Source organism: Lathamus discolor, chromosome 2, assembly GCF_037157495.1.
Source record: "Lathamus discolor isolate bLatDis1 chromosome 2, bLatDis1.hap1, whole genome shotgun sequence".
NCBI classification, from domain to species: Eukaryota; Metazoa; Chordata; class Aves; order Psittaciformes; family Psittacidae; genus Lathamus; species Lathamus discolor.
Window position 1 is genome coordinate 31,473,176 of NC_088885.1, and position 12,553 is coordinate 31,485,728.

Consider the following 12,553-nt stretch of genomic DNA (forward strand, 5'->3'; position numbering starts at 1 on the left):
GTTTATTTAATACATGGGTCGTGGCAAACCCACTTTATGAAATATAGGAGAACTCTCACTGTAACTATACCTGAACTGCCAGCAAATGCAAATAAGTACATGCTCCATTAAATTAAATGTCATTCAACATTTATCAAACAGTTTGCTTAATTACAGTTGTATGCCTACCTAAATTAATATTCAAGCAAAACCTATATCCTGAAGTGCGATTTGATGTACGCCTCAAGGAACAAGTCCAGAAAAAGAATGCAGTGAACCAGGACTGCGACAGTAATGCTTTCTCGTGACAGGAAAAAAAAACACAAAAAAAAAAAACAAAAAAAAAAAAAAAACAAAAATTAAAAATCTCAAGTGTACTTCAATATATATTCAAATATTTACTGGAAGTCATTTACAAGAAAAATACTATACAAAATCGTCTCCTGGACAACTGCACCTCACACCGATACATTGGTGGAGTTGTATTAAATTGATAGCTAATCTAAAACGATTCCCCAGTTGTACAAACCTAAAGGTTCAGATGTATTTTACAAATAGCTTGTTTTCCTATCCTCCCCCTCCCGGCCTCCCTTTTTGGCATTGAAACTACGGCTTCGCTTGAAACCCACGGTGCTTCTTCATGCGGCTGGAGTTAAAAATATTTCAACCTAATTATTTTCAGAGTATTTCACGATTCCTACTCAAACAGGAATGATACGAATTTGAGCTCGGGGAGGTAAACGATTCGTTAAAATTAAAAGGGTGGGGGAGGGGGGGAAAGGAGGGAGGGTGCACTGCCGCTCCCGTCTGGGAAGCAGAGGGTCTTTAAGAGGTGTACGAGATGGGCCGAGGCTGCGCTCGGAGCTGCGCTGTACAGCGACTGCGGCCGGCGGGCGCTGCCGTTGGTGCCCTCGCCGTGGGGCAGCCCCGGCTCTCCTGCCTGCTGCTTGAGGGCACCCCTGCTGTACCAGCGTTGGCGGTGGAGGGAGGGGACGCGAGCAGGGGAAAGACGGAGGGAACGTGGGTTTTATCCGCTCTAAATGCAACCCGAAGGGGGTATCTCAAGGCGAAGGGGAGGCGGCGCGGGGCCTCCCGACGGGTGTCCGCGGCTCTCGCCCCTTGCCCAGCAGCCACCTGCCTCGCCGCGGGCTCGGGCGCACCGCCAGCACCGTGGGGGGCTCCGGCCGGGCAGTGGGGTTGCCGTAGGGGGGACTGAGGGCTCCCCTGTGGAGCAGCGCCGGCTACTTACGTGTCCGCGTCCCCGCCGCGAGGCTGTGCGCCCGGGGAGGCGGCGGGCCGGGGCGGGAGCGGCGGCCCCGCGCCTCCGCCCGTTACTCCAGACCGTTGCGGTGACCGGGGTCGGGGGCCGGCAGCAGCTCCGGGGAGTGGCAGGGCGGGCTGCCTGCTGCGCTGTGTTCGCTGTCGGTGTCGCTGCCCTTCTTGCCGCCGGGGCCGGGACCGCCGCCGGGGCCGCCGCCGCCGGGGCCACCGGCGCCGCCGGGGCCGCTGTGGGTCTTGACGTGCTTACTTAGGTGATCGCTGCGCATGAAGCGCTTGTTGCAGACGGGGCAAGCGAAGCGCTTCTCTCCCGTATGGGTTCGCAGGTGCCGCTGCAGCTCGTCGGAGCGGGTGAAGCGCTTGCCGCAGAAGAGCCAGTTGCAGACGAAGGGCCGCTCGCCCGTGTGCCAACGCAGGTGCGCCTTCAGGTGCGAGGTCTTGCCGTAGACCTTGCCGCAGCCGGGGATGTGGCAGCTGTGCAGCCCCTTCCGCCTCAGGCTGGCCCCGGCGGGCCCCAGCCGCTCGGCCTCCTGGCAGTTGGGGCAGTCGCAGGTGGCGCGGCCCGAGTAGCGGCGGGCAGAGGAGCGCGGCGAGGCTGCCAGAGGCGCTGAGGGGCCGCCGCCTAGCATGGAGCCCCCGGCGCCGGCCAGCGGCGAGGGGGCCGAGTCCGGATAGGAGCCGGGCAACACCGGTTTAAATCCGTCCATGAGGTGCTGCCCGGCGGGGCTGAGGAGGTGCGAGGAGGCGCCGCTGCTAAAGGCCGAGTGGCCCAGGCCCGAGTAATCCGAGTTGTAGCCGCCCAGCGGCGAGTGGAGCGAGGTCTGGAGCCCGCCAGCCGCCGGGTGCAGCGAGCCGGGCAGCGCCGCTGCCCCGTTGGGGCTCTGCACGTCGATCCAGCCGGCGCCCACGTCCCACCAGCTGGAGGCGCCCGCCGAGCCCACCTCGCCGGCGCCCAGCCCCGGGTGCGAGGGCTTGAACCAGGACTCGTAGGGGTGCGCCATGCCCACCCTTGGGTAGATGCTCTGCAGCCCCTCCACCGACGTGTGCACTTTGGAGATGAAGACGGGCTGGTGCGCAGCCGCCTCCTGTCCCGCCGCCCCTCCGCCGCCTCCTCCGCCGCCGCCGCCGGCGCTGCCCGGCGCCTGGAAGACGGAGTAGTCGTTGGCGAAAGGCGAGCTGGCGGCCGCCGCGCTGCTGGAGGTGAGGGAGAAGGCGCTGGAGCCCGGCGAGCCGCCGCAGCTGAACGAGTCCGAGACCAGAGCGGCCGCCGCTGCCGCCGCCGCCGAGGAGCCGTTGCGCGCCGTACCAGCCACGCCGAAGCCCGGGAGACCGGAGCCCACGGCGCCGCAGCTGCCCGCAGAGGAGGAGGAGGAAGAGCGTTTCCAGGGGTGGAAGCCTTTACCGAAGGAGGACGCGCTGTCCGAGAGGGCTGACGGCGATGGGCTGGGGCTGCCGATCTTGTTGCAGGTCGCGGCGAGCATGGCCAGCGGCGTGGAGCCTACCCGCGGTTCCTCCTGAGAGCACAGAGGGGAAAGGGGCGCCCCGCCGGCGTCAGGGAGGGAGCGGACGCACCGCCGCCTCCCGCCGCCCGTGCCCGGTCCCGCTCCGCCGCCCGGCTCCGGGCACAAAGTTTCTCTAGTCCCGTGGGAGGATCCCTTCGCCGAAGCCGGCACCGCGGCTCTGCCGCCGTGTGCCTTCAGGGACTTTTTGTCACCATTCAACCCTCCTCCCACGGAGGAGCTCGGGAAGGGTTAAAAAAAAGGGGGGGCGGGGGGGAAAGAGAGGGGGGAAAAGTTGCGCCGTTTACCGTAGCTTTAAAGATGCCCCCGGCACGGCGGCAGCTACGTTTCAGCCTTTTCCCTTTGAGTGGAACCTAACAGGTCCCCGTCCTTCTGGCCAGTAAGACTGTTTTCTTAAATATAGAATTGAGATTATCAAATTAAGCCCTAAAAAAAATAAATCTTTAAAAGAAGCCTCATTTACGAATTAACGACAATTAAATATATATACAAAATTTTAACATATGTACATGTATGCACGAGTTCAACGTACCTGCTGGACACGGCGGGCTGTGTTATTTTAAAGGGAAATAAAAAGCCACAATCTGATGCAAATTAGAAAATGCACACACACACACACACACACACAAAAAATAGTGCTGGGTTTGGTTTGGGGTTGGGGTTTTTTGTTTGTTTGGGTCTTGTTTGGTTGGGTTTTTTTTTTCCTTCCAACAGCCACATGTAAAGAAGAAAGGCCACTTCTCCGGGGCACAGGAACAGCACAGCCCAGGCACTGTGGGTTGTTTCTACAAAATGCCCTTAAACCCTTTTTCCTGCTCACTAGAAAGTGACTCTGCCCCCTTTTCCCCCTCTCGCTCTTTCTTTTCTCCTAAACTCACTTGTACTTAAGTTAAAAAAAAAAAAAAAAAAAAAAAGGAAAAAGAAAAAGGAGGCTGAATAGAAGAGACTGATAGCCCCGGTCAAGACAGGGGTTATTTCAACCCCCTCCAATCTACAATGAAAAGAAACCAATTAAACCAGCAAGAGAAAAAAATCCTTAGACTCACCCCTAGAAGTGAAGTTGCCATCACACAAAAGTGCTCTCCTCTGAGAGGATCTTTTTTATATTGATAAATCAGAGGCAGTGGGTTTTTTTTAGAGGTGTGCAATACAATGATCAGTTCCGCCCATTCCACCACAATTGTAGCTCCCTCGTCGGCTTTGAAGTGCCGCTGAGCCCCCGACAGCCAATCCCTGGGACCGCCGCATCACTCGACGACGTGACTGCGTGAGGTCATTAGCGCCGTCTAGCCCCGCCGAGCAGCGAACGTCGTCGAGCAGCGGGGGCCACGGTCCCGGTCCCCCCCTTGCCCCGTGCCCTTTCGGTAATTGTAGCATCAAGGAGAGGGTGGACACACACTTCAGGCCCCCTCGACCCTCTCAGACCTGCCGTTTCACGGTGGCGAGGTCGCACAACGCTCCCCGCCCCCTCCCCCAGGAGCTCGTCCCCGGCTGAGCCCACCCGAGCGGCACCCGCCGACCCCGCCGCCTCGCCCCGGGGGAGGGGGAGGTGAGCGCTTCCCTCCCCTCGGCTCCTCGCCCAACTGGGGTCAACCCGTTCCGGTCCCGCTCGCCTAAGCGCGTTCACCCGCTAGTTTTCCGCAGCAAAAGTCCTCACGGCGCTTTATGCTGCGTGATTTTTTCTCCTTCTGTCGGCCTCGGGTTTGACCCTTTTCCGTGTCATGGGGATATTGACTGCCCATCATATCTATTGATCAAGGGGGTAACGTATATTATCATACTTTGAAGTAAGAGTGCAGTAAATTAATGAACTGCTTGCTTTCTCCGAAGGCTGACGGTTGCCATAAATGTCGCGTTCTCTCTCCGCGAGCTGCTCTGAATGATTTTAGCCTGTTGAGAAGGCGTGACAGGCCAGCCCAGAAGGAGGAAGGGGTGGGGGGAAGGAGGGAACTCCGTTTAACAAATAAAAAAGAATTAACTTCGTTGCTTTGGTCTCCTTCTATAATGATATTCATTTTACAGACCTAATGCACACTTGTTTAAATTTCGAGTTTAATTTAATCAATACTATCCCCCGTGAAGAGGGGAAGAACTTTTCCAGGATATACTCCCTTGTATGAATGATTATTAACTTTTTATCTCTACTTCCTTTATCTGCTGGAGGTGGGGAGGAACTATTAAGGCATAGATCAGAAAGCGTAAGAGCAAAACAAGCATCGTGAGCATTCGATTTTAGAGGAACAGAAAATCACATTTTATGGTGTGCCAGGTTAGGTAAAAAGATCTACACTCATTCCTTTCAGCCCCAGAAAGTCTGAGCGAATTCGCCGTCCTCCGACGAAGGAGCAGGCGTTAGGGATATATCTCTTTTAAGGAAAGCCTCGCCGGGTGGATCTTCCAGTCGCGTCCGCGTTTTGCATGCACTTGCCTGCCCAGAGGAAACGTGGCCTTTCTTGATCTTTTTTGGTTGTGGTTTGCTCCGATGCTTGCCCTGACTCTTCTGATTTGGGGCCGAAAGACCTTAATTTTCAGTGTGCTTTTCCTTTAAAAGCACCGTGTTGGAAATTATGAAAAACTCGTTGTAAAAATAGTAGTGGGAGTCCGTACAGGTGAACTCAGCAGAGAGGGAGGAAGGAAAAAAGGCAAACACATCAGCCCCGAACAGAAATCACAAAACTCCTGTCAGTGTCATCCTCCTGCTATTCTGATAATTTCTCTGAACCTGGAAAATCAGCAGCTTCTCAACTTTCCTAGCAGTGAGCTGATCGATCTTCCCTGAATTCTCCACGAAAACATTTGTAACCTTCCCTCTTTGTATACATTGCCTGCTGGGCAAAGGATTTAAGGAAGCTTACAATTTTGTTTGCATTTGCGTTATTGACCACTGCACTTAAGGGTGCAGTACATTAACATAATATGCAGGTGGGGGGCTGGGGAAGATTAGAGAGGAGAGGTTTCCCCGAAATTAATTTAAACTTCCCCCCTCCCCCTATTTGAAGTTCAGTGTAAGGGAGTAGATAAATGTTCGTGCTGTTTCTTGAAAACCTGTGGGATCCACTCTCAATAAAGCTAAAATCTATTAGCATTCTGTATGCATCTGCAGCATAAATTTCATTTGAATTTCAAATTTAATAAACCAGGAGGTTTTTAATCATCCCTGGTTTTATTTGTTTGATATTAACATGCTTATTGACCGGGTCTGTTGACCAGTTTGATCATTACAGGACAGCAAAAAGTTAATTAAAACGACCACAGCTCCTTAATCATATCATCTGTCTCATCCATGTCACTCCCTTTATTACAGGCTATGATGGATAGTCTCCCAGATTAATTTCTCTGTTTCTTCGATTTGGACAACAGCTTTTGGGACCTAATTTACATCCTGGGAACAACTTGCTCAAGTCTACCTAACATCTTGTGTCTGCAATGTACATTAGCAGTCTCGGAACTTCAGCCACAAGGGTAGCTGTCGCTAACCTTGCCTGGGGAGTGGGGATTCTCCTCGGAGAAGCCCCCGACTCTCAGCGCTGCGGCCGCCCAGCAGGCAGAGATGGATAGAGAGCTGTACCACGGGTGTAGTGGGGGTGGGGTCTCTCTTTGGGGAAACAAGAGGTCTGTGCTATTTGAAAAGCCATAGCTGGGACGATTAAGCTGACTGCTGAGCAAGCCGTATGCTGAATGTCAGGATAAGCGAGTGAGCGCGTCTCATGCCGCCCTTGAGTCAATTTTCGGGCACACGCATTGAGCCTGCTGCAGCCCATGCCTCCCCGGCTCCCGCCTCCGTCCCCGGAGTCTGAACGTGAAGCCCCCGGACGGGAGCCTTGCCCTCGCCCTCCCCGGACGTCGGCAGACGCTGCGTCCCCCCGAGTTCGCCCCACCTCGCCCGCTGACGCTGGGGCGGGTATGGGTGTGGGGTCCGGGAGGTGACCCCCCTTGCCTGGGGCCTCGCGCCACCTTCGCCTGGAGTCTGTCACCGGGGAGATTCACAGAGGGGTAACAACAAGCTCTCCGGGCGCAGGAGGTCTCGGCTTGGACGGGAGAGGAAAAGGGAATAGCACGTAAACGGAACGAAGTAGCCATCAGTTAGCAAGGACCGTGCGATGGTTGGCAGTCACTAAGCAAAGACGGTGACTAAAGCCGGTTTTTAACCTCCATTCGCACCTCTGCATTGCTGTGGTTTACCTGGGACGATTTTGTCACTACCTCACTGGGTAGTTTCGTTGGCCCGGGCTCGCAGCCCCGCACCCAGTGCCGCAGGCTGCAGCAAACGGTGTGCGTGCGAGGATGCCTGCGTCTATCGCTATGTAGGTTACCGGCTTTATTTCTTCCATCACTGCAAATGTGTCCGTTCCAGGTACCCACTAACTCTGCCAGGCTCCCCGTGTTTCCCAGCAGGGCTGCTCCCGCCCCCGCCTCCTCGCTGAGCTACTCTGGGGGGAGCACATCCCGACCTGCCTGCTCCCAGCCGGCCGACGGGATTCACATCGGTGTCTTTCGGCTTTTATTTATATATTTGTCTGGGCCTGTGTAAGAAAGAAAAAAAAAAACCACAAGCAGCAAGCTGGCTGCGCCTCTGCAACAAGGTCCCTGTAATTAGGTTAGCTCGGGAAGCCACTGCGCACATGCTGGTGTGTGCGTGCCTGGGGAAAAGGCACCTTCACACCCTCCCTGTTTACACCGCCGGTGCGCGCCCAGATCCGACCCGCATCTTTTAACAACTTCTCCCCTTTTTCCTCTGCCCCCCCTTTCCCTTACCCTCACTCTCGCTCTCCTCCTCTCTTCTACATCCCACCCCCACCCCCTCCCCGTGTTATCTCTGCGCACGCATCGACGGTTTGTGGGCGCTCATGTAAGTACCGGGAGGCGCTGGAGGAAGACCGAGCACCTTGGCCGAACTGCCGGGCCGATCGCACGGGCAGGGCAGTGCAGAGTGAGGAGCTCCCTCCTCGGCTGCAGAGCCTGTGGCTTCGGTCCTTCCTAGACTAGCTTTAAGCTGCTTTCTGTTTTTCTTATTATATATCATTTTCTCCCAGGCACCACTTACACTTGAAAACTACTAAATTCTTCCCCTCAGCGGTATTGATTTCTTTTCATTCTGCTATGTTAGGAGAGGAGGTAATGCTTTCAGATTACCCTGCGTCTCCTCCAGACGGTTGACAATTGCAATCGCAGTTTCGGGAAGATAAATGTTACTTTGGGAATTGTGTTTAATTACAAATAATCTCGGAGCTGCTTTGGGTCTGGTGGTTTAACCATACGTATTCAGCTCATCGCACAAGCTTTACAAACGGGTAACAACACACAGTAAACGTTTGAAAAATCGCTGTCCGGCAGCACAGGACGCTCCCATTCGATAGCCTGCCTGAAGCTGGATCATGTATCGAAATACATGGGATTTATATAGAAATATACATATGTAGATCTATATAGATATAGATATAGATACAGATATGTACATGCTCGCCGGTGTATATTTGCATGTCTATATATGTGTGGGTGTTATAGACACTGGCATATACACATCCTAGAGCACCCAAAGGCACAGCCTGCAGAGAACACAGCGGAAAAGGAAAGCTTTCAATGCATGCATGTATGTATTTATTTATTTCTTTGTTCTGCCAACTGCGCAAAAGTGTCAATCTGGAAGAAGAAAAAAAAACAAAGAAAAAAAAACCCACAAAGCAATAAATAATAATAATAATAATAATTATTATTATTCTTTGATAGCTGCCGTTTGGATGTGGAATAACCTCTGGTCCTCGGGAAAGGCAGTAAAGACCGGAAGGTTTTGCTCACATCGGTTTGCGCACTCAGCGTGCCCCACAGCCTTCCCTTGAATGCAGAACTCCTGCGACCTGACTTGAGAGACCCTAATATTGATATATTTACTGCTCCTACAATGTATCTGCCACATTTCCCTGTCGTTATTTGCCTATATGGCAGAGCAATTAGGTCACCCTCCTTCCCTTCCACCCCCCACCCCACCTTCCTTTCCAGCAGTCTTATTAGCTTGATAGGAGAGGGAGGGGAGGCAAGCTAGCAGCGGGAAGGAGGCAAGGTGGCAAGCAGGTTATTCTCTTAACCCGACCTGGCCGCAGGAGCGAGATGAGCAGCACTGAGCAGATGTCCCCATTTAAGTCATTCTTTTCCCACATGTCTGCTGGATGGTGCCAGGGAGCAGGAAGCTTGCTGCAGACCTGGCCCATTCCCGGCCATTATGGCCAAGTTATTCTGGACCAGTGAGCACGAACAAAATGGGCTTCAGATCGCGTGCTTGAGAATAATTCGACTCCGAGCCCTGGAAGAGCTTCCTACCCCCATTTTTTTTAAGTGTTGCAGGGGACGGGGACGTGTTTCAGCTCTGATCGCAGGAGAAGAACTTCTCAAAAGATCGTCATCCCCTTCCCCCTCCCTCTCTTCGGCAAATATGGTATAATTTACAGAGCAACTTAATAATCCGAGGGGCACCGCAAAAGCCCTTTGCGTTGTAAACCGCTTCTAATTACCTGCCAGAGCAATTAGCTGACTATCACGAAGAAATTAGATCGCTCAATGTAGCATAAATAATGCGAATAATTTTGTAAGGAGAATGGAAAGCGAGACCTGGTGTTTCTTTATAAGGAAATAACACCTCGTACTGTACGAACCCTACATGAACACATATTAATGTCTAGGCATGCACGGAAATGAATCCGAACATGAACCCTCTGGCTTAAATTCAGCACGTTCTTAATTTACATATGCGGGGTGAAAGTCGGCTTCCAGGCGTTTAGATACAGAGCTCTTCCAGATCACAGTAATTAACACATAGCGACTTCAATAGGAAAACCTGTTTTCCAGATGATTTTTACAATGCGGCTTTATGTCTCATTTGGCAGTTTAAATAGCTGGAGTTGCTTTCTGGCTGCATCTCCGCTATCATCTGTTGAGCATACTTTGCCTAGAATAATGACGAAAACTTCCGAACCCATGTTTTAAAAAATGAAATAAACTGGGTATGTCTAGAGATTTGGGGCGGGCTTTCTTCTCGTGTGGCTTAGTTCTTCTAGAAGGTTTGGCATAACAGCCTTAGAAGTTTATGGTATTTAAACATTTGTTTATTTATTTATTTATTTATCCTCTCTGCATTTCACCTTGAAGAATCGAAAGCATTTGCATCATCCTCACCGGTTGAGTATTTTAGCTCAAGAGAAAAATGCTGTTTTCCAAATGAAAATTCACAGGTAATAAGCATCCTGCAGGGGTTTAAATGTACATGTAAAAGCCCTTAAGTTAGGCGACTAAATAACAACGAGATATTTCTTCCCGCTTCTCTTATCTACAGCTGTGGAGTTGAGGAAAGGGCGACTGCAGGACGATCGTGTCGTGAAAGCGCTTGGTGTCACCGTTGAATCCAGCTAAAGCAGACTGTGTTTCTGCTGTGTTTCCCCCCTACCACTCCTTACTGAGACAACTGCTAGTCACGAAGCTAGACGTGAAGCTGAAACTCATCCAGCCCAAGCTACAGCAAGTCACTGCTCGGAGGCACCCTGGGATTCAGCATAACTCGTTAGGAGTGCTCCAGGTGATGGATAAACACAACTAATTAGGTTTATCTTTGATAAATAGAAGCAGCAGCGTAGGCTGTGATTCTTTTAAACTCATCTTTAAAAGGGGGGAAAGGGGAGCTGAGTGTCTGGCCAAATCTTCCATAACTTTTCAGAGGGTTTTTTTCCCCTTCTCCCATGCTAAGGCACAGCAGCTATAACGTGGGTCGTCAGACACCCTTTTTCCCTAGCTGTCCCTGCATAAGTTGCAATTGCATCTGAACGTGGTTTCTAAGCTTCTGCGTGTGTGAGCAGGACCGCTCGGCTGTTCCTCATCCCCTCGTAGCACACACCAGGTTGCACAGCGTGTTTAACGATTCTTGCTCGGCGGCTAATTAGGGACGGCTTTGAAGCTCCATTACCGGCAGCAAAATTATTGCGGTCAGTTTAGGCCAAATCCTGCAAGTCCTTAATGGAGCGAAATTCACATTGAAGTCAATGGGATAGAAGTCAATGGGAGTTGTGCTCTATTAAGGGGCACAGAATTTGCACCTTTGGGATTTAGATGCTAAAAACCGCTGTCGGGAAGATGTGCGTTTGCGACGGTCATAATCCCCGGGACGGCAACTCATCCGCGATACAGGAAAGGGCCCGATCGCTGTGTCTTTCCGCGGGCTGAGCGCCGCTGCGATGCCGAGGGTAGGATCGGTGCCGGGGGCTTATTAATCATCCACCGGGGCCAGACAAAAAGACTTTTCCAGCCGTCCTGAAAGAAGCAAACCTTCAGTCTCCCGTGGGCTTCAGACCCACAGAGGCAGGCGGAACTGTTGGTGCTGTGGGAGGAATCTGGGGTCCCCTCCGACTCACCAAGGCTCGCTTCCCTAGTAGGGCTTGGGGGATCGTGAGAGGGCAAGTCGCCGGCTCCTTTGAAGCCCGCATGGGGTGCCCCGTTTGGATACCCGTGCAGGGCTTAGGGAGTCCCCCGCCTAACCCTGACCACCCACTGCTACCGGCGGGATTTCGCAGCCAAATTCAGTGTGCGGGTTTAAGGTTCTCCTTCGAGCTAACCCTTGATCTCTGAAACGCAGTTTGACAGCGCATTATAAGGCATTTCCTTATTACAGGCGCGAAATGGCACTGCAAACGCTTGAGGAAAACACCGCCCTACAAAACTGAGTGAAATGCTGCAGGTTGCTTAAATATAGCTATAGTTCAGTATAGTTCAGTATTCTTTCCCTCCAGGGGAGAACCGGGGGGGGGGGGGGGGGGGGGGGAAGGGGGAGGGCGGTATAGCCCTCTTGTTCCTGCCCTAGTGGGAAGTAAAAGCCTCCCGGAAAACTTCGCCGCCTTTTTCTGAGCGCGGAGGGGCACACACAGCTGATCCTCTAGGAAGCTGCGCACAATTAAGACTCATTTTCTTTCAGCTGGAACAATTAATTGTACAAATGAAAGGTCAGGCATGTGCTTTTCCTATGTTTATCAACCACAATAATGAGCCCCTTCTATTTTTTCCCCTAGTGAATTACGCTGAAAATGAAGTGCTGCTGCATTGCCGGCTCCTCGGGTAAGCACCTTCACAACAGCCGGGCGGTATATATATAAAAATAAATATATTTTTTAAGAGGATGCCATGGCCTAGGCGAACACAGGTGCGATGTGTGGTAGGCGAGGGCTTCCCCAACACCCCGTTCCCGCAGACCAGCGGAAGGAAGGCACCTTTCTCCTGGAGCGATTACCGGGGCGGGGGGCGATCCTGCTTTCGTCCCTTAGGGCCTGTGTTACCTTTGTGGGGGGCGGCATGGATCCTGCACCCCTTCCCCGGGGATCCAGACCACTTTGGCAATTCTCCAAGGTCGCCTTCACATCATAAATCCAGTTAGTCCTGAAGAGACAGGCTGGAAACACCTCCTTATCCATGACGGGTTTTTTCTTTCCATCAGAGGAGACTTGTGCTCGTGTCTTCAAGAATAAACCATGTGCCTGCCAATTCCTAAAATAACCTCAAACCCAAGTGGCTCAATTTTTTTTTTTATGATAGTTTGGTGTGGTGTGGGTTCATTGGACTATGTCTAGGACCTGTGGAATAGAAGTATGAAATTCAGTATTTCATTAACAGGGTCACTTTTCTCTCCTTTTGCTTGGGGAGCACGTAGGACACCACTGAGATTGTGCCTGGGGGGAACGTAGCCACGCTGACAAAGTCGTTTTCTCACAACCAGTATGTTACCCTGCACATAACTGCCCAGTACA

The 12,553-nt window shown here is 52.3% G+C and overlaps 1 protein-coding gene across 1 annotated transcript; it reads right to left on the reverse strand.

Annotated features, from left to right (window-relative positions):
* Nucleotides 1-1,310: 1,310 nt before the first annotated feature.
* SP8 (Sp8 transcription factor) lies at nt 1,311-4,054 on the reverse strand. The gene is made up of 2 exons (XM_065669222.1): nt 3,824-4,054; nt 1,311-2,771 (listed from the first exon to the last, which is right to left on the reverse strand). Exons 1-2 carry the CDS (start codon nt 3,842-3,844, stop codon nt 1,311-1,313), a joined length of 1,482 nt encoding a protein of 493 aa, XP_065525294.1. The 5' UTR covers nt 3,845-4,054.
* Between the last annotated feature and the right edge of the window lie 8,499 nt (nt 4,055-12,553).